This window comes from Myodes glareolus, chromosome 5 (assembly GCF_982192425.1).
Source record: "Myodes glareolus chromosome 5, mMyoGla1.1, whole genome shotgun sequence".
NCBI lineage: Eukaryota > Metazoa > Chordata > Mammalia > Rodentia > Cricetidae > Myodes > Myodes glareolus.
Window position 1 is genome coordinate 88,047,449 of NC_142030.1, and position 20,711 is coordinate 88,068,159.

The 20,711-nt window shown below is 52.0% G+C and overlaps 2 protein-coding genes across 2 annotated transcripts in view; both read right to left on the bottom strand.

Moving 5' to 3' along the window:
- The window catches only part of Cacna1s (calcium voltage-gated channel subunit alpha1 S), a 64,606-nt gene extending 46,973 nt beyond the window's left edge, over positions 1–17,633 (bottom strand). The window contains exons 1-5 of the mRNA XM_087906480.1: positions 17,436–17,633; positions 15,907–16,012; positions 2,371–2,510; positions 646–788; positions 356–508 (exon numbers count right to left, since the gene is read on the bottom strand). Coding sequence (XP_087762606.1) covers positions 356–508; positions 646–788; positions 2,371–2,510; positions 15,907–16,012; positions 17,436–17,587 — 694 coding nt within the window. The 5' untranslated portion in view covers positions 17,588–17,633. The remainder of the gene's footprint in view (positions 1–355; positions 509–645; positions 789–2,370; positions 2,511–15,906; positions 16,013–17,435) is intronic.
- Positions 17,634–19,137: 1,504 nt separating this feature from the next.
- Positions 19,138–19,710, bottom strand: Ascl5 (achaete-scute family bHLH transcription factor 5). The gene has a single exon (XM_087905993.1). It carries the CDS (start codon positions 19,708–19,710, stop codon positions 19,138–19,140), a length of 573 nt encoding a protein of 190 aa, XP_087762119.1.
- Positions 19,711–20,711: the final 1,001 nt, after the last annotated feature.

Sequence of the window (20,711 nt, forward strand, 5' to 3'; positions counted from 1 at the left end):
ATCCGAGAGACAGTTCAGACCGAAGCACACCATGGCCACAAGGGAAGTATGCAGAGAAATCCAGGCTCCACCCAGACCTATGTATGTTTCAATCCCCAGTTGGCTCAGAAAGCCTGGGAGATACTGAATTGGATAGGGTGGGGCAGAGCAAACTATAGCCAAAGCCGGCTTCTGACCTCCGACCCCTGTGGGGCTGTCCTTACTCCACTCTAATGAATCCAGGTAGGAGATCCCTCCTCCTATGGTGGACAGTGGGGAGGGGAGCTGGCTTGGGCCCAGAGCTTCTTTCCTACCCGTGATGGCCCTATTTGGAGTTGAATTGGGGTCTCCACCCCCCCAATCCTCCATGGCTCACCTGTCCCGATGAAGTAGCAAGTCTTGTGCATCTTGCCCTTAAAGAGTTCCAGCCCAATGATGGCGTAGATGATGACCATGAAGAGGACGAGAAGAGCAATGTGGAACAGGGGGAGCATGGCCTTGAAGATGGAGTTGAGGACAACCTGCAGGCCTGCCACAAACAGCGAGGAGGGGGGGAGAAGAGTCACCCCCCACTTCACAGTCTTATGCCCTCCCCTCTATACACAGTGGGATCCCCAGGTCAGAAGGGGCAAAGGAGGGCTTGGCAGAAGAGATCCTGTCACCCACTGGGCACCCCTGACACCAGCCGGAGGGGTCTGAGCACACGGAAAGCTCGCAGGGCCTTCACGTCCAAACCGGCTCCTTTGCTGCTCAGGGGGGCTGTGTTGGTCTGAATGATGTTAACTTGTTCCAGAATCACAGTGAAGACGCTGGAGGGGGGAAGATGGGGAGAAGGTGGTTAGCAATCAGAGGAGTCCGAGTCCAAGTGCTCTGGGACACTGATTCTTATGTGAAGGACCTGGGGTGGGGGGCGGGGATTGGGCAAATGTACATCCCAACTATCAGCGCTGAAGAGTTTTATTTCCAAGGAATCCGAGGCCAAGTTCAGCTTTGAGCTATCAGTGATGAACAGAACTGGATACAGAAAGGGAAGTGTCAGGCTGAGATGCAAGATTGCCATGGACGCAGTCCTTGGTCCTGAGGCTGAGAGCATCACAGTGAGCTGCAGATTGGCCCCCTCACTCACTGGTGACCCTGGGCAGGGAGTGGAGTTCTCTCCTCATTTCCATGGCACTGGCCTTCCAGCCAATGCTGGATGTGGGCCTTCTGCTCCCCTCCGCCCCCTTCAGAGCTTCGAAGTCCATTCAACCCTTCTCTTAGGAACACTGTCCGACAATGACCCCAGAGTTCATCGTGAAACAATGACGCTCTGTGGAGCAATGGGTCTGCTCTCTGATTCTCCATTCCTCTGACATGGCTCCCAACCAGAGCACCTCACAAGGGCCCAGGCCTAGTCTGAGGATGCTGCAGTTTTCCTCGTGGTGAAATGAGTACCGATAGACCAGCAGACAACCAACATAATAGTGCTGGCCTTCAGGACAGCACAGTGGCTAACTGCGCATGCACATGGAGCTGAGGATGCCCTACTTTGCATTCTGCTCACGGTGCGACCTTGGACAGGTTGCTCAGTTCTCTGTATCTCAGTCTCTTCCTCCATGAGATGGAGGGAACGGAAAAGGTGTTGAAGAATGTTGTATGTTAAAACGCATGGTAAGTCCTCAATTAATTGCAACCATTCTAATTAGGCAATGGTTAATAGAAGTGATGTCATAGGCGACAAAAAGCTCATTTGTTGAAATTCTGACACCCGGTAATTCAGAATGGAACTCTGGAATAGGGCTATTATAATGAGGTCGTCAGCGTGGACTGCAATCCAATTTGATGGCTATACTTATAAAGGGAAACCTAAGTGTACAAAAAGACATCCAGGGTGCATGCTCATAGACAGACCACATAAAGACACAGTGAGCGAGTGGCCACTTGCAGACAAGGAAGAGAGGCCCGATGACACCAGGCCTGCCCACACTGGACTTTGGACTTCTGTCTTGAGAACCAACTGTAACCAATCTCCATTGCATAAACCCCCAGCTGCAGAATCTGATGGCCACCCCAGTATGCTAATATAGGCTATTAGATGTCCATGTTTGTGTACTGAATAACACCATAGTCTGTGAAACCAATGTACAAATGGCAAAGGTGGCCACTACAGCCACTCACATGGCCTCTTGCATGTGCTGGGGGACGATGAGGTTCCCACATCTGGTGAAGTGGTTTGTGACCTGCAGGTAGGTATTAGGGTCACTGGTTCGTTTCCCACCAACATTCACCACACCTCGGGGTGGTCAGCACAATGCTGAGGTTCCATCTTGCCTTTAGGCTGCTGGTAGTGACTACGGGCAGAGTCTTCAGGGAAGATCGGGCTCCAGGCCCCAGTCCCCAGCCTGCTCTTACCCCAGAAAGACGATGATAAAGTCCAGCACATTCCAGCCACTACGCAGGTAAGCATCCTGATGGAATAGGAAGCCGTAGGCTATAATCTTCATGGCAGCCTCAATGGAGAAGACAATGAGGAAGAAGTATTCTAGTTTCTCCTGGAGGGGAAGAGATGGTGGCAAGCGTGGTCACGCCTTTGTGCTGCCAAGCCCCATCTGTCCTCCAACCACTAGCTTCTACCGACCCTAGCTGCTCCCTCCCACCCCAACATCCCCTTACTCCCTCAACTCTCCACCACAGGTCTTCCCGGGCCACCAAGTGCAATGTAAGCCACTTCTAACCCTTCAGCTCTTCTTCCGAGCTTCATGTTGTCTCCTTAGTGCCTGACTAAAGTACTGCATATACATTTTTATTGAGTTCTTTAGCTCTTTCCTCACCAGAATATAAACTCCACCACGTGGTAGACTCTCTTCCCGTTTCCCACCTTCCTTCCAGGACCTAGAGCCAGATGAATAAATCAATGATCCAATGCTAGCCTTTGTGTGTGTGTGTGTGTGTGTGTGTGTGTGTGTGTGTGTGTATGTGTGTGTGTGAACTTGACACAAACTAGAATCATTTGGGGGAAAGGACTCTCAGTTGGAAAAAGGGTCTCATAAGATTGGCCTGGAGGCAAGCCTGTCAGGCATTTTCTTGATTGATGATTGATGTGGGAGGCCCCCGCCCACTGTGGGTGGTGCCAACTGTGAGCAGGTGGGCCTGAATTGTATAAGACAGCAGGCTGAGTGAGTCACGAGGAGCAAGCCAGTAAGCAGTGTTCCTCCATGACTTCTGCTTCAGTGCCTTCATTTGACTTCCCGCAGTGATAGAGTAGGACCCAGCAGCTGTAAGATGAAGGAAATGCTTTCTTCTCCAGGTGACTTTTGGCAGTGTTTTGTCACAGCACTAGAAGCCCTAACTAGGACAGATCCCCGAGTGACTTCTGGGGTGGGTGTTTTCCTTCTTCCAACACTCGATGACTAAAGGTGGGAAGTAGGGCGGCCTCAGCACCCCAAGTGAGCGACCCTCTCCTGCAGATCAGGGTTCTTTGTATTAGCACCCCACGCGAGCGACCTTCTCCTTCTGGTCAGGGCTCTTTGCTGGTGTCTACTCTCCTGCATTTCCCCTTGCACGTCACTACAGCTGTCTGCGGCAGCTTCACCGGCGGGTGACGAGGAAATGGAGAGCCCCATGTAAGAGGATGCTCTGTGGGTAAGGGGCTGAGGTTTCAGCTCAGCCTCACCCTGAAGATGGCCTTGCTGACTTCTCTATACCCTGTCCAATAGCCTGATCCTCTGGGTCCTCCTGAGCCCATTCAGGTCACCCTTTCCCTACTCAGGGCCCAGGCAAGAGCTACTTCTAAGGGAGAGAACTGCCCTCTCTTGGCTGGACTCCAGGTTGAGACTGCTCTTTTTGCAGCTATCTGAGCCCTGGCTTGATGGCTTCCAATAGCTCTGGTCCTCCAGGCTCTCCAAATAAGAGAGCTGCCAGGGGAAATCTGGATACCATCCCTGCTGAGAGGAATGGGGCGAAGGCACTGTGGAGAGTCTCCTGGACTCAATGGGGTAGTCTTCCTTCTGTGTGGTAAGTGTCTAGGAGTCAAGTCCGTCTCTCAGGGAAAGGTATACGTAAGGAGTGGGAGGTTAAATCAGCGTGTAGATTTCCACATTGATTCAACCTCCACGGGACAGACAGGAGAACTTCTCTTGAGGGAAAGGAAAACAGGACCCAAAATAGTTGCCGTGCTCACAGGCAGGGCAGCCGGCCGCATATACCAGAGAGCTGCCTGCACCTGCTGTCTGTCTATCTGTCTCTTGGCCACAAAGCAAGCTTGTAGGGGCTGTGGGCCTCAGGTGGGGGTCACTAGGGGTTCATAACCCACGAGCTCCAAGATCCAACTCTGTAGCCTAATGCCGGAGTGGACACGGCATGCTCCTTGCTGTGTAGACATGGACCAGGGATGTGTCCTTCTTGCAGCATAGGGGCAGTGTTATCAGTGCTACACTGTGTTGGCCCCATGCCTCTCCAGCCCATGTGTTGTCCACAGTGGAACAAGGGCTATCCACTCCCCAGGTAATCATTAGGTTTTAGACTAAATCCCTAGTACAGCCATCCTGGCTGGTGTCCTGTAATCAAAGCCATAGCCTTCCTAAAGAATTTTCATCTTTGTATGTGGGGCATCTGTTGTCAAGGGTGGGAGGTGGGAGACACAGGGTGCACATTCTCGCTGGTTATTTCTTTGCTCAGATCTGTCTAGGAACCCCAGTTTCTTTGTGGTGGTTAAGAGCTAATTCAGTGGTTAAGAGCACTGGTTGCTCCTGCAGAGGATCCCAGTTCAACCCCAGCACCCACACTGTGACTCACAATCATCTGCAGTTCCAGGGGATCTAACGCCTTCTTCTGGCCTCCATGGCCACTGCGCGCACACACACACACACACACACACACACACACACAGTGCACATATATACATGCAGGCTAAACACCCATACATATAAAATAAAACAAATTGACCCTCCACTCTCCAAAGAGCTGTCCTGAGGATTAAATGACATCCTGTAAGAGGTGGTGCCCCACTGTTCACCGGTCTTCTATACACCTGGCTCTTTGCGGAGGGTTCGGCTACTTGCACCATGGCATCCATGGTACTCTCTTGGTCTTTATGGAGATGCTGGCTGGGGACACATCAGCGAATGGTTCACCAAAGGTATGAACAACGAACTAAACATGTTTGAGCCTGAACCTCTCTTTTCTTCAACCTGCTCTTTCTCACAAGGTCCAGCACTGACCAATAGTGACCATTGACTCAGGACAGGGGTCTCTCTGGGCTTTGAATCTGTCCCTAATGCCTGACATCCATCTGATTTCCTTTGACACTGTCCCTGCCCCTGGCCTGCCTCACACTCTCTATTCTGCCATCCCTTGCTGCTTTTGATGCTCCCTTTCCTCCTAGTCCCTCTCTGCTCTGGGTATTCCATCCCTCCTGGTCTCCCAGGGCCATGTGGTTTGTCAGGTAAACCCGTAGAGTAGACGGTCCCTTGTGAAATGACCCCTGCTGACCTGACTGCTGGCCTCACTATTGTCCCGCCAGTGGGATGACTTTCAGATTCTCCAGGGGACCTAGCCACTGAGCCTTTGCTCATCTAGGCTCGTAGGCCGTCTCTGACTGTCCCGGGATAATCTACCTGGGGTGTCTTCTGTATTGCCCGCGACTCTGTTCTCCATCTCTACTGCCTCTGCTCAGCAGCCCCCTAGAGCCCATGTCATCTTCCGTGTATGCTGACTGAGCCAGTGGTTTTGACCTCACGGGAACAGGATTTGGGGAAAGTGCTAGGGTCCCTCATAAGAGGGCATCTCAGGGTGAGTACTAGAAGTAGGGAACAGCAGGTTTTGAAGACTACACACTCCTACTCCCTCCTGGGGCCAACTTTCTCCTTATATCTAGTAGAAAGAATTGCTTCTGCCTGGAATGCCCTTCCCTGGGGCTCACTGTCTTCTTTCTCTCTGGCCCTAGCCTATGATTGGTCTCTTCTGTGTTACCCTCCCTACTTCCCAGCTCTTTACTGAAGACCCATTGTTTTGTTTGCTTGTTTATTTTAGCAGACTTCAAGACTTAACCGGCCAGCTGCCTGTCTATCCACTTCACTGTCTCCTGACGTGAATATAGGGGTGTTTCCTCCGTGTCCTGCTGTGCCACCTGTATCTGCAAAGATGCCTACCGTGTGCACCTGCGTTTGTGGGCAGTGCCGGGCTCTTCTGCCTACGAGACAAACCACGGGCTTGGGTGGGTCTGCAGATGGCTGCTGCCACCGAGGCAAGATGAGCTCAACGGCTCATCAAGGAAGCTCTGTGAAAACCCCACGGCAATGCTCAGCTTAGCTTAGCTTAGCGATTCTCAGTTTCTGAGTATAACCAGAAGACAAACATGGGCTTGTCAGACACATAGCAAGTCCCATGTGGCACAAGCAGAGTGACCCCACACAATAGAGCAGATTGGAAATTATAAGCAACAAACGGACCCTGACACCAGACGAGGGGAGATAGTCTTTGACCCTGGAGTAGACTCTTTGCCTGCCTGCCCTCCTGGACTCATAGGAAGACTAGGAAGCTGCCTGTGAGGTGAAAGCTCTGACGACTCTGTCTACAAAGGCTTTTGTCACCAGGTGCCCAATACAAGGGGTCCTCCCACAAACAGGCCTCTAAGTGAACTTTAAGAGCTGCTCTTGTTGTTTCAGTATGAGCACAGGCCTTGCGTCTGTATGTTGTTACACTGGAACACAGCATCCCCAAAATCCTGGGCTGAAGAGACCAGGGTTCACAATGCACATCACTGGCTCTGCCTCTCTCCTCATCTCCCAGTGACCCCCACCCAGGCATGCCTAGGACTTTGAGAGAAGATGGTGACAGCTGGCCAGTTTCCTCTGCAAAAGGACTTGCCCAGTACAGACTCCCTGTCTGGGCCACAGAGCCAGCTGCCCCCATCCCTCCTTCCTCTGCTGTGCCCCAAGCACCGTGGCCTGGTCTGCATTCCTGCTGCGAGCCTTCTGTGTTCCCCATGGAGGGCTTTAGAGTCTGCAGAATTCTCTGAAATAACTGCAGTGGCACTTCCTGGGAGAAGCTGAGATGTAGCAGAAGGTGGAGGAAGGTTCCTCCCTTAGGGCCCAGGCATGCAATCTATATGGATGCGAAGTATACAGGAGCCAGAGGTGCTGGACTCATGGGGTTCACTTGATGAGAGGGGTCAAGAGAATTGATGGGGACTTGGTGACTGCTAGAACTTGGGCTGAGGGTGCAGCTGGAGTCAGCTGGGTGTCTCCACACATCCCTTGCCACCTGAGTCCTCCCTGCAGGTGCTTGGTGGCAGGCCTGACAGGCACAACACAAGACCCTTTCCAGTTGCAATGGCTGCCTGTATCCTGGCTTCATCATCTTTCTTGTTTCTGGGAACAGACAGTAGGAATGGCCTACTTATTATTGGAAAAGTCTGTGGCATAGTCCCCTGCTTTTGGTTCTTAAAGCTGGAGAGTTAACCCTGAGATGAGAAGTCCATAGGTGGGGTTCCCAGTGTCCCCAAGATAAAACAGTGCCTGAAGGTCCTAGGACTCCTGAAAGTGGGGTCCATTCAGCTTTGCTCAGGTTCCCATCCCAATAAGAGTCCAGAAGGCCCGTGACCCCTGTGACCTTAGCAGTGGAAAAGGCACAACTCTGGATAGACAGGAGGCCAGGTAACCACAGTCACCAAGAACAATTGCATTCAGAGCTTTCTGTACTCCAGGTTCAGGGGAAGCAAGAAGAGGACTCTAAGAGACAAACAAGACAATGTGGACTAGGCCTGAGTTCTGATGCAGGCGCCATATTTCCTCTTTCCTATACGAGAGAAACAAGAATAGAAGGAGAAGAGAGCTTCTGGGGGGGGGGGGCACTGGTCCCTTGCCCCACCCCCAGTCCTTGCCCATACTCCTCTGGTGAGCCAGCCTGCTGGGCTGTTGCTCAGCCCCTGTCCGCTCTCTGGGCCTGGAATCTCCCTGACACTTCATTCTGGAGGGTTTGGAGAATGACCAGTTGAGGAGTGAGCAAAGCTGCTATATTTAGTGTGCTGAACCCCTGATCGAATGAACATGGTCTGGTGGGTCACTCATGTCACCCTACGTCTCTGGGTGGTTGGGGAAGGCATCTTCGTCCCGCTGCTCCTCCAGACTAGCTTCTTCAGGCCAAGTGGGCAGACACGTTGGGAGAGTCTAGCTCTGGAGACAGGCTGAATGACAGGAGAGGGGGTAGGGAAAGCAGAAGGCCTCATCTAGGAGGACTGGGGACAGATCTGTCTTGAGGGATAATGAGAAAAACAACTAAGCCTTATTAAGCATCCACTTACATGCCAGGACCTGTTCTAGCCGCACACATGAATGGAACCCCTGCCCACTAAGCACTCTCGTGTCCGCTTTACGGATAAGTAAACCAACGCCCGGGGGTGGGGGTGAACACCCTTCTAGAAGCACACAGTCAAGCGGCAGAACTGAAGTACGTGTGTAGAAAGTCTAAGTCGAAACTCCACAGTTTTAACCAGCAGCCCACACTGCAGAGGGAGAAACATCCACAGGCATTTGCTGGCCCCTGCCCACAACCCCACCCCACCCCTGCAGTCCTGGACATAGTATGACTTTGGCTGTGGGCCATCGGTGCTGGAAGAGCAGGGGACAGAAGAAATGAACTTTTGTTGCGTCATACCTAGGTGCCAGGCTGTATGTGAGGTCACTTCACAGAGAGCTAGCAGTTCTAAAAGGGGAAGTGCTGGCCCCTGCTCACAGGTGGGGCAACGGAGACTGAGTTCAGGGAAGAATGCTCCTGGCCTTACCCCTAGTGTCCCCCGAAAGGCTGCAGGGTGTGGCACATACCAAGGACTCTGCAGGCTTTTGTTGTTCAGTCCCATTTGGTTCATCGGTCAGGGGACTGATGCGGTAAGAAACAGAATGTCTGGAAAAGGAGCTGAACCCAGGGCAAGCTCGGGGGTGGGGGTTATATTTTCCCAGATCCTTATTGGGAGCACTCTTGTACATCAACATTAGCTTCATGCCACGGGTCCCTCTGTTCCTCAGAGTGGGTGACCCAGTCGGGCAACCCATAGGTCCTCTGATCTGCTATGCTCTGAAAGCAAGGCCAGAGTGGGGCCCTGCCGAAGGCCCAGCTTCCCCAGATGGTGAGGCAGAGTGGGCCACTGTCGGCAGGCGTCAGCAGGACGTTCTGGACCCTATAAAAAGACAAATGCCCTGGCTGCCAGAGGCTTAGCCTCCAGCCTTGCGGAGGACACTGGGTGGCAACCTGAACCCCAGGAATGTGGCAGAGGCCTGAAGTGGCCTATGATAGCTTAGGGCTGGCTGCTCTGGAGCCAAGGAGGGGCTGGATGGGCGGCAGTCTGGAGAGCAGCTCACAGCGGCCCACGCAGCAGGCCATGTCCCCTACGGCTGTTAGGAAAAGTCATGTAGAGCTTGGGAGCAGGCTGCCAGAACTCTTGCAATGTCAGGATGTAATTTTATTATGATTTTACTGACATTCGTTTGTTTGCTGGAGGAGGGCGAGTGTGCCATTGTTTGAGTGTGGAGGTCAGAGGACAACCGGTGGGAACTGGTTCTCTCCTTTCACCATCTGGGTCCTGGCAACTCTTACTGAGGTCATCAGATTTGGCAGCAGACATCCTTACACACCGAGACACCTTGCCAATCTCACAACAGAATTTTTTAAAAGTTATTTAACTGTCTAAGGCAGGGTCTGTCAGCCTCAATTCTAACCGACACTGGGGCTAGAAAATTCCAATTGTCCTGCACCGGTACCTGCATCCCTGCCCCCCACTCCATGAGACTAGACATTGCAAATGTCCCTTGATGGGTAGAAGTCCTCCTCCTTTGGAAACCACTGCCTTGAGGGGTACTCTGTGCTTCATTCTCACTACTGGGTACCGTAGAGAGGGGCTCTTCCCAGGGGAGAAATAGCCTATGGGGTAAGTTTCCTCCCTGGTAGGCAGCGCACACCCCTTTGATCCTGCTGCAGCCTTTCTCCATGGTCACTAAACTCTTCCTCCAGTGCTCTGTGAACCAACCTCACTCCCTGCTTGCTGCCTTGTGGACTGCATTAACTGTTGTCATGTGTTCCTCCTGTATGTAAATCAGTATAGTTCACTTTATAAAAGTCCTGCTTTGAGGGCAAAAGAAGAGATTATAGCCAAAGAAATCTGTTTCTAACCCTCAATTAGGGACTCTGATCATCCCTGAGATTCTCGTGAGTCCCCTAAGGTCAGCCAAGACAAAGTGGTGCCCCCCCCACAAAAGTCCTTTTGAGTTCAATTGAAGTCAGCCCAGGAGCTGACCCCTTTCGGAGCTTGGGTTTTTGGGAGGACAAGAGAGTCTGGGGCTGGACTGGGAGGCAGGCCCTGGACTCCAATCTTGCTTCCCAGATACAGGTGGATGTGTTTGCCCATCTTCTTACTTCTCTGACAATGGAATTCCTTTGGGGTCTCTCCCTCTCTCAGCCTCCGTTGTCCTGGGAGACAGCTGAGCAGGGCTGCATCAGCCACAGTCTGCCACCTCCACCTGTACGAAGCCACAGCCAGGCTTCTCTCCTGGGCAGGTCAGTCCCAAGGGTAGAGTGGACACTCCGAGCATCTTTTCTAGCCCGAGCAGCAGCTCCGGGAGTCAGGAGAAGTAGGATTACAGTGAGCAGCTCTGATTGTTTCCTCCCCTGTCTCTCTCCCTCATGCTGAATGGCTTGCAAAGGGAACAGGCCTGTCTGTGAGCCAGTTGGACCAGGCGGTGGCTTAGCCTCTTTGTGTCTGAATTGTATTGGATAGAGTGTGAGCCCTCGGCAAACACGCAGTGTTGCTTTTGCCCACGGTGATGATAGGGAACTAGGTAGGCTGGTCAGACACACTAGGGCCTCAAAGAGAGACGAGGGGCTAAAGAGAGCAAGGACAGAGGGCAGCTTGGGTGAAGAGGGATTTTTTTCCCCATTACTGAGGCTCAAACCTAGGACTGACCTATGTTGATCAAACATTAACACTCAACTACAGTTCTCCAACAGAAGGAAGGATTTTCTTTTATCTATTGAGGACTATATCCTTGGATTCTAGAACAACCTTGGGATCTAGTGGTTAAGGGCTGCCTGGCTGGGTCACCCACTCTGAAGAACAGGGGGACACTCAACATGAAACTCCTAAGGTCGAATTACAAGGCACAACAACCTAAAAGACCCTCATTCACACAGAAACGTCTCACAACTCTACCAGGTTATCACACCACAAACAAGGATGCTGAGGGAACATGGAAATTACACAGGTCCAAGAGCACATCTCTATGAAGGGGCTAGGACTCAAAAGCATCCATTCTGGTCCAGATTCATGCCCTAACCACCATGTTACAGCACTCCTCCAGTGTGGTTGGTTTTAGAGCCCACAGCCCCATCCACCACTGGGACATAAGGCGGTATTAACAGTCTGGTCCTCATCTTGCTACCCTTTGCAATGCTACTACTGTGTATTGTCATAACTACTTGCCCTTTCTGGGCCTCAGTTTCATCTTCTGTTTAGAGAGGACCCATGGCTTCCCTGCTGACGTAGAACAGGCAGAACCAGAAGGGTACCGCAGACCCAAATACAGATCTGATGCTCCCATGGAATGCTAGAGAGGTTTGGAGGGGACAGCCCATGCCCTCAGACAAGTGCCAGGGCACCCAGTCATAATCATGGGTCCAGTTCTCACACATGGCTTGTACACAGAACTGGCAGGAAGCCACTTTTGCCTGCCCCACATCCTAGCTGGTCTGGCACAGGCCACAGCAAGAGAGCTCTGTGACCAAATACTCAAGCCTGCAGAACCAGCTGTCCAGGGTGTCCATATGGCCGAGTCTGAACTTATCTTGCTCCCCACGCTGTCTTGCTGAGTGACACTGAAATCCCAGCAGCGACATTCTTGTTTTCTCTGAGCTCTGTCTCTAAACCCTCTTTCAGTTAGTCACCAAGTCCCATCCAGCCCACTTCATTAACTTTTCTCAAGGTTACACTCTTATTCATCTCCAGCGGAACAGCTCTGTGTACCTTTCCTAGCTCCCACTTCACCCCAACCCATGCCTCGTGTGGTGGCCTGAAAAAAGCTTTGTAAAATGTTACTTGATGGACTGGAGAGATGGCTCGGTGGTTAAGGGCACTGGCTGCTCTTCCAGAGGACCTGGGTTCAGTTCCCAGCACTCACATGGCTGCTTACAACTGTCTATAACTCCAATTCCAGGGGATCCCACACAGACATAAATGCAGACAAAATACTAATGCACATACAATAAAGACAAATACATTTTTAAAAGTGCTATCCTGAGCTTGCATCCATCCCTTTGCCCATGTAGCTCCAATCCAAGCCCTCTTTCTGCTAGCCCTTCCTGGAGCACTATGAAGGCATACCCCCACCCGACCCTTCACCAAGCACTGACTGTATCCCTCAGGGAGGGGAAGGACTCTGTTCACATGAAAATGGAAGATATCTTGTTCAAAAAGTAGGAAATCTCTGTTCATAAAGGTGCAAAAACAAACAAACAAACAAAAATGCTTTTTTCCACATCATCTTATTCAAACTGCCATAGCATTAACTGCCAATTGACTCTTGTATGGGTAAGGTTAGACCTTTGCAAATGCCTGCTAATCTCTCTTCCACACCCTCTCCTCCCAACATTTACCATCCTATGACCAAGCCAGATATGAAGAGGGGAGCCAGGCACTTCCCCAACACACAAACCTGCTACTGCGAACCATGGTGAACAGACAAAACATAAGGGCCTTTAGACTTCCACTTCAGGAGACACAGCGTCCCTAGCTAGGGGCTGGGCCTTAGACTGCAGCCCCGCAGAGCAGCCCACTTCATGGGTTATGGCACGGCCAGCCCAAGGTAGGGACATCCACAACCATGCCCATCTCTGCAACATATAAGGATTTGTGTTCTAATCAGGCCTTCCCCACTCCCAGGGGTCCCAAGACCCCAAGGAGGGAAGAATTGAAGCCTGTGTTTTGAGTCAGAAGGTGGCAGAACTTAAGAATGTGTGGGAGTTGAATCTCTAAGCTCCCAGAGTATGGGTCACTCTCCCAACGGACTCTACTTTCAAAACGTAAATTCAAAGGGGAAGTTAAAACTTCAAAGCCATGGCCAAAAGCATTCATTCCAAGGGGATCGATCTCTGAACAGATACATAGCTACAGGGTTGGCTCCACCCACATCCTCCAGGCTTTGGATTAAATATTCTATCCTTTGGGGAGCCTCTTTGACCCTCAAGATTAGTTTAGATTCTCTTTTTCAGACCTCACATGTCCCTAATTTCATTTTAAAGCACATGTTTAACTGGCTACATTGTAATTATTTGTTTAATTGACTAAATTAATTGAGCTCTGCGAAGATGGGACGTGTCCTCTTGGCTCACAATGATATCTCTGGAGTTTTTCCAGGCCTATCATAGCTACTAACTATGTATTCATGAAATGAACAAGAAAGTTAATTCAGATTTCATCCTAGACTCTCCCCCTTTAAAAGCCAAGTGTTGTTGTAGACAATTGTAATATTATCAATTTTCTGTAGGCTTCCAAGTAGTCAAAATAATAAGGGAAAGAGATAAATGCCTAATCTGCTCTGTCCCCTCTCCTTGTCCTCTTCTGGGTGTTGGGAACAAGTGGTGGTAAGGGGGCCTCAGGCAGAAGCTGCCTTTGACCCTGGGTGTGGCCTATTCTCTTTGGACTTCATAATAGAGGGTTCGGATTAGAGTTATTCCCAGGTGGCCAGTGTCCCAGGGTGTGCTGACTTGCCAGGTGCTGCTGGCCAGCTTGCTCCCGTCCAGCATGCTTACTATGGTGTATCTCTGAGCTCTAGACTTGACTAAAGAGCTGCAGTCCCAGCCCACAGACCAAAGGGAAACACAACAGGACTATCTGACAAGATGGGAGATCGCCCAATCCCTAAGGTGTGGCTTAATGTCTAAAAGAAGGCAGTCGTTTGTAAAAAAAACAGTTAACTTCGTGTGTGTGTGTGTGTGTGTGTGTGTGTGTGTGTGTCCATGTGGGTATGTACATACACTCATGTGTGTGAAGGTGCATGTGTACATGCTATTAGTGACCAGAGAACAACCTAGGATTTATTCCCCAGGAGCTGGCCATCTTGTTTTGTGACAGAGTCTCTCACTAGGAACTAGGGCTCACTGATTCAGCTAGGATAGCTGACCAGTGAGCCCCAGGGATCCTGGCACCTCCACCTTCCCAGTGGTAGGATCACAAGCACACAGCACCAAAAGCATTCATCATTGTAAAGTGCACCTGGAACCAAATCACGAAGTCAAGAAGTATGGGGTGGATCAAGAACTCTCCCTAAATCCATGGACATGGATAACAGAGCTTCTCTTGTAGAAGGCCCTGGCTGCACACAGCAGCTTCCCTGGTAGCAGAGGCCACACTGGCCCTGCCTTGTTTGCAATCACTCTATCTTCATTCGAGGAACTCAGTTATTTCCATTCCCAGCAAGCATACATTTAGCACCCAACTTCTCTCCAATCCAGAATAGATTACCATGGAAACCAGCCTGAGGAGAGGCAGAGATACACCCTTCTCTTTCTGGCTCTGGATGCATGCAGATGGGCCTCCTGTCTCCAAACCCTGTGGTTCCAGTACAGGGGAAAGCCCTGGAGAATGGAACTCCATTGTCCTGGCCTGTTGGTTAGTTTTTGTGGTACCAGAGTGGAACCCTAGGCCCTCTGGATGCTAAGCAAGTATCCCACCATTGAGTCCCATCCCCAGGCTGTCCTTTATTTCTCTAGAAGTGGACTTCTCTAGAAGTCTTCATTCTGTTTACCACCTTGGGGAGACAGCAGAAGGGGAAGATTCAGGGGTTGGAGAGATGGCTCCGTGATTAAAAGTGAGTGCTGTTTTTGCAGGGGACCTGAGTTCAGTTCCCAGCACCCAGCTCATAACTATCTCTGGTTCCAGGGGATCCAATTTCATCTTCTGGCCTCTGAGGACACTGTAAATGCCCACATGTCACACATGCATACACATAATTTGAATTTTTTTAAATTTGAAAATGAAAATATTTTAAAAAATAAATATAAGAACAAGTTCCAACGTCAGAAAGACCAGGGTATGAGGCCCTATTAGAAGCTTATATGGGGGTTATCCTACATGATGTACCAAAATTCCAATTCTTTGGCTTATCAAGGGTGGGCTTGGTTGTATTTATTCAGTAATTTATTTTCAGGGAATCTAATATTATACCATGGAGATTGCTGTAGAGATTCAATAATTCAACAACGGAAACTACTCAGTGCAGAACTTGCTGTGCTGCTGGTGACAGGGTAGGAGAGAGTGACACCTCAGGTCTGCAGATTTCTATAGCATATACCCCCAGTAGGCGAGCTCAGTGGGAGCAACACTCAGGATTCTATCCAGGGGAGGAGGTTAGTGTTCAGCATCCCTGGCTCACACTGCTGTGGCCCAGCTTCCACACCTGTCAACTGGTACCACTTCGGGGAGTTCTTGGGAAAGCTCCTTGAGTTTGGCCCGTTGGGTGCTTGGCATGGTGATCGCTGCCTGATGGATGTCAGGGAACTGAGCTGAACAGGTTCAGTCTGGTAAAACTGCAGGGCCACTGAGCTGCTCGGCAGTGTGAGGACATTGGTCTGTGTTGCCAGGGAGCCAAGGCACCAGCATCCTCCACCAGAGCAATGCCTGGGGTGGCTCCCAGTCTCTAAGGTGACTCCCAGCACCTAGGGTGACTCCCAGCCCCTAGGTGACTCCCAGCCCCTAGGGTGACTCCCAGATCCTAGGGTGACTCCCAGCCCCTAGGGTGACTCCTAGACCCTAGGGTGACTCCCAGACCCTAGGTGACTTCCAGCCCCTAGGGTGACTCCCAGACCCTAGGGTGACTCCCAGACCCTAGGGTGACTCCTAGATCCTAGGTGACTCCCAGCCCGGGGCTGAGGAATGCAAGAGGAAGGAAGGGAAGACTTCCTTACCAAGCCAAGGTTCAGAGTGTTGTTGTCATCTTCAGGCATGGGTAGGTACACTGCCAGGGCTACACAGTTGGCAAAGATGGTGAGCAAGATGATGGTCTCGAAGGGTCTGGCGCCAGGGTTAAGGAGAGTCCCCCGAGTCATCAGTGGGGTGTGTAGGGTTGAGGAGAAGAGACTGCTGAAGGCCAGTCTACAAATTTATTACTGCAATGCTAAAAGATAGTCAGGCCACACAATGATTCATGGAAGCTTATCTCCCAAAACGGCCAGGGAGGCTTGGGGTTGATGTATGTTCAATAGGACTGGAAAAGATGGAAAATGGGGGAGGAAAGTCAGGTTTTCAGAGTGTTGTACACACACTCGTGTGCGTGGGCTTGCACTCCCACATCCCCTTCTCAGATATATTCCCGGCCTCAGCTGCCATTTTCAAAGGAATGCTCCGGAATCCAGTCTTTCTAGCAGTGAGGGAGGGAAATCGAGAGAGAGCCCTTGGAGTATCGTTTGGGGCGGAGAGTGGAGGCGTGCGATGGGTAAATCCCATTCGCTTCCCAGCAATTTCAGTGTAGAGACAGGGGACAGGGGTGGCACACAATGGATCTGTGGGTGGAGTGGGCTCAGCGGAGTACAGAATGGAGAAAAGGGAGCGCCTGCCAGGGGAAGCTGTGCTTTCATGGGAGATAGGCAAGGAGGGAGGGGTCTGGAGGTAACATGGTCTGACACAGTGCAGTTACGGGAGTGAGGCCTGACCCCAGTCCCACTGTCTCTCTGTGTCTCCATATCTCCCTCACCCTCCCAGTTATCCCCCATTCTCCATTTCCCCCAGGAACAGCTGATGGCATCCCACTCTTCCAGAGTATGTCAAAAATATTCCAAATATTCCCGACTCTCAGAGCCCGCTCAGCACAGGCCTCCTCTCTGCAGCCCCTCCTTTCCCCAAATAACCCGGATATTCTCATCATTCTTCTTCCAGAACTTGTGCAAACCCAGGGAGACATCCAGGCCCTATCTCAGGGCACTGCCTCTGGGCGAAAACACCCAAGTGTGCTCGCCAGAATCCAGGAACCACTAAGTAGGCCTTCTCTCGACTCTGTTCCACCAGTTCCATTAGTGACCGAGACCTGAGCCGGTGGAAATCGTCCCTGGACTGACACTCTCTCCTACCCTCCCCCCATGGAGGATGTCCTCAGGAGCTTCTACCTCTTTCATCTTCTTATTCAAAACCTTGAGTGCTACCCCCTTGACGACAGAGACTTGGACACACTTAGACATAGCTCCCATGAGCACAGGCCCTTCCCAAGATGATCAGTTGCTCTCTCTGGCTGTCACCTACAACCCAGGAAGCTTCTCTTTCCATTGTGGTGGAGACCTTCCTTCCTGCCTTATTCCTTATGCCGGTCTGAGGTAGTGGGTTAACCCCCTTCCAAAAGCCCAGTCACCCGGATGCTAAACATCTGTGGTCTGTGATGACCCCACACCCTTCCTCTGCCTCACACCCCTTCTCACCCCCCTTCCTCGGGTCCTAAAAAGGATACTTCCACTCCACGATGCTGATGCAGGCCTTCCTTAGAGGGTTCTGGAGAGTCAAGCAGAACAAGGCCCTGGGAGGCCTCGGCAGTATCTCAGGAACAGGTTTCTTGGGCTGTTTCTTCTTCAGGCCCTCATCTTGGTGTGAGGAAGGCTCCATGGCTTCCCTGGCACCCCTTCTTTCCCTTGTTCCCCCAGTCCACGGCCCTCTCTTCCCTGTGTCCCCAATGTCCCCACCTTGGGGACTGGGCCTGACTGAGCCTGCCCTGCTGAGGCAATCAGGGCGGGAGTGGGGGTGGGAGGATTACTCTCTCTGCTCCCAGCGAGTAAAATTAGCCCATGCTGCCCAGCCCAAACTCCTGAGGCCAGGCAGCTGTCATTCCTTCTAGTCCAGCCAGTGACATCTCAACTGCCCCCAAGGAGGGCAAGGACTGGGTATAAAGGGGTGACTTACACCGAGGCCTGAGAAGGGGCAGGGGCAGTGGGAGACAGGAAGTCTTTGGAGCTGGGCAAGGGGGTTCAGGAAGAGGAGCCTGTGGGTGGAGCCACAAATCAGACAGGTCCCTCATGCAGAGATTAAATTCCTCCCCACCCCAGCTCCATGGCTCTATCCAGAGAAGGTACTGGGTGGTGGCCTAGCTCAGCATATCTCCATCCGTTACACTCTCAGTATCCGTCAGCATGAGTCCAGGACCACCATGCCTTCTGTCAGAAATGGAGCCCACTGAAGTGAAAGCCTCCCAGGCATTGTTGAATGTGCATGGCTCTCACATGGCCCCCACCCCTCATGTCCCTCCTTATACAAGGTCTGTGTGCTTTCTCTCTGGAACCCTGACCCCCTAGCACGAAGTCTCAGCATACATTAGGCTGTCTGGAAACATTAGCTGACTTCATGAGCTAACAGATACCCCACACACCTTTGCAGCAAGTATTCTGGGCAGGAGAATCAAATGGAGAAGACAAACAAGGAGGAGGGTGGGCAGAGATAGTAATTCAGGAGTCACAAAAGTCAACAGTCCTTTTATTTTAGCCCTTGATGTAAACACAGTGTCAATGGACCCTAGAAGCTTACAAGTCTTGAGGGCTGGGGAGGGATGAAAGTCCTTAACCTGGGAATAGACCAGAAGACTCTACTAAAAGGTGGGAGAGGGGAGGTGATCACTTGTTGTCAAGAAAGTCAGCTAGCACCAGCGACAGAAGTGCGCGACACACACACACACACACACACACACACACACACACACACACACACACACACACACACACACACTTCTCTCAAGTCTGTCAGTTCCAGGGTGCTGAATTCAAACAGCTGCCCGGCCTCCCTCCCTCTGGAATTCCTTCTCTCTAGAGACCATCAAGCTCCCCGCTAGTATCTGAGGCCATCTTGTGGAAGACCCGGGCATGACATATAATAGTCAAAGTGCGGCTGGCTTTCAGGCGACTTGTTGCTGTAGGGGACAACAGAGTCATGCTGAGGCCAAGCAGCAATCAGGTCCGGGAGCTGTCCAGGGCTCCGGCTCCGCTCCTCACCACACTCACCACCTCCTGGGATCCGCATCTCGCGGTTTCTACCCGGGGCCTGTACATTTGGCCCAAGTGGGTGGAGATGGGAGCACAGATCTTGAACATCACTATCTTGCCCGGCACAGATGACCCAGAAGCCCCCATTCTGTTCCCTAGAGGGACAAGTTGAGGCCTCTGGCCTGATCAAAGGCTGGGTTCCTCCGACTCCAAGAAAGGCGAGGAGGAGAAGGGGGAGGACCCACTGGACTCCGTCACCCGGAATGGGGGCTGCGGCGAGTTGGCCTGGCCGGTGCGGACCGGTGGCGGGGAGGTAGCGGCGGGTGGATCGCCACCGTCGGGGGCGGCTCTCAGCAGCTCCTGCAGGTATTTGATGTAGCGGATGGCGGCGCGCAGGGTCTCCACCTTGCTGAGCCGCTTCTCCGCCAGGGCGCCGGGGAGGTGGCCGCGGAGGCGCGCATAGCCCTCATTCACGCACTTTACGCGCTGCCGCTCACGTTCATTGCGCTTCTGGATGAAGGCGGGCTCGAACGGGTAGTCATAGACCCCAAAGGCGCCGGGGAAGGGCACGTAGGGGAACACCCCAGCGTAGGCATCGTAGTAAGGCGGCTCGGCGTGACCCGGGTACAGTAGGAAGGGCACGTTGCCCAGGGGCTCGGTGGCTGCCAGCGGCGTCTGTCCTGCAGGGGCCACGACACCCAACTGCATGCTGCTGGGAGCCCCGCAGTCCACAAGGGCCCGGCAGAAGTTACTGTTCATTGCGTCCAGTGGAGCTGGACCCAGAGTGAAGCCCTCACCGAATGTCTTCTGCTTGGGCTCTGTGTGGTCCTGACCACGGCGACAAGTCACATCGCTAGCAGCTCTGGTGTGTCGCGAGTTGCTAAGGCTTCATTTTGTTCTTTTGGGTTGGCATGGACTTCTTAAAGTGAGTCATAGCTCTGGACAAGCACGGCGCCTTGCAGAGGCTCAGCAGGTACCTGCTGCCATCTTGCTTGCGGTGCCATGTATTGAGTAATCTGAGGACTCTTGTCCTCTTTCCTGGCCCTCGTGATCTGCAAATCTTGCCTCTTCCTGCAGCTCAGCACCTGCCCCTGGCGCTAGCTGCGAGCCTCCACGACCAGGGCCTCCAGTGCCCAGTTCTAGATCTTCACTGGTTCTTGTTGCAGGATCGCCACGCTGCGGGGAAGGGTTGAGGGCAGCGAGTGCATCAGTTCTGAAGAAGAGGTCCCAGAATTTCGCTAAAAGCAAAGAAGAGTGAACATATCAATAAGAAAAGGCCCTTGTGGCACCCCTAACTCCAGAAATGATCAGGAGGGAAGACAATGAAGCTTTGGGAGGTGTTGTTCAGAGATCAAATCTTGTGTTCACCCCTCAGTGGTCAGGTGGCATCCTTGAGCCAGATTTCCATATTTGGAGAGACAGAAAACACCCTTGACAGTTCCTAAGAGAAGAGAACCAAAAGAGAAAACACATATCCGGAAGCATCCTGTACCTGACCTGGCTGATATCAGTGGCCATCAATGCCATGTCCTTTGAGAATGCAGACTATCTCCTTACTGATACTTTCCAGAGCCTTACATCTAAAAATGGTGGAGGAAAAGCCTACTGGGGGGCTAGAGAGGCATTGCTCCTCCTGAAGACTGAGTTTCCAGCGGCCATATCAGGGCATCACAACTGTCTGTCGTTCCAGCCACAGAGGATCCACTACCCTTTGCCTCCATGGGCACCTGTGCCCACACATGGAGGCAGGATAAAAAATC

Excerpts from the sequence above, each read along its gene's own strand:
- Ascl5 (XM_087905993.1), bottom strand. The coding sequence starts at position 19,710 with ATGAACAGTAACTTCTGCCGGGCCCTTGTGGACTGCGGGGCTCCCAGC.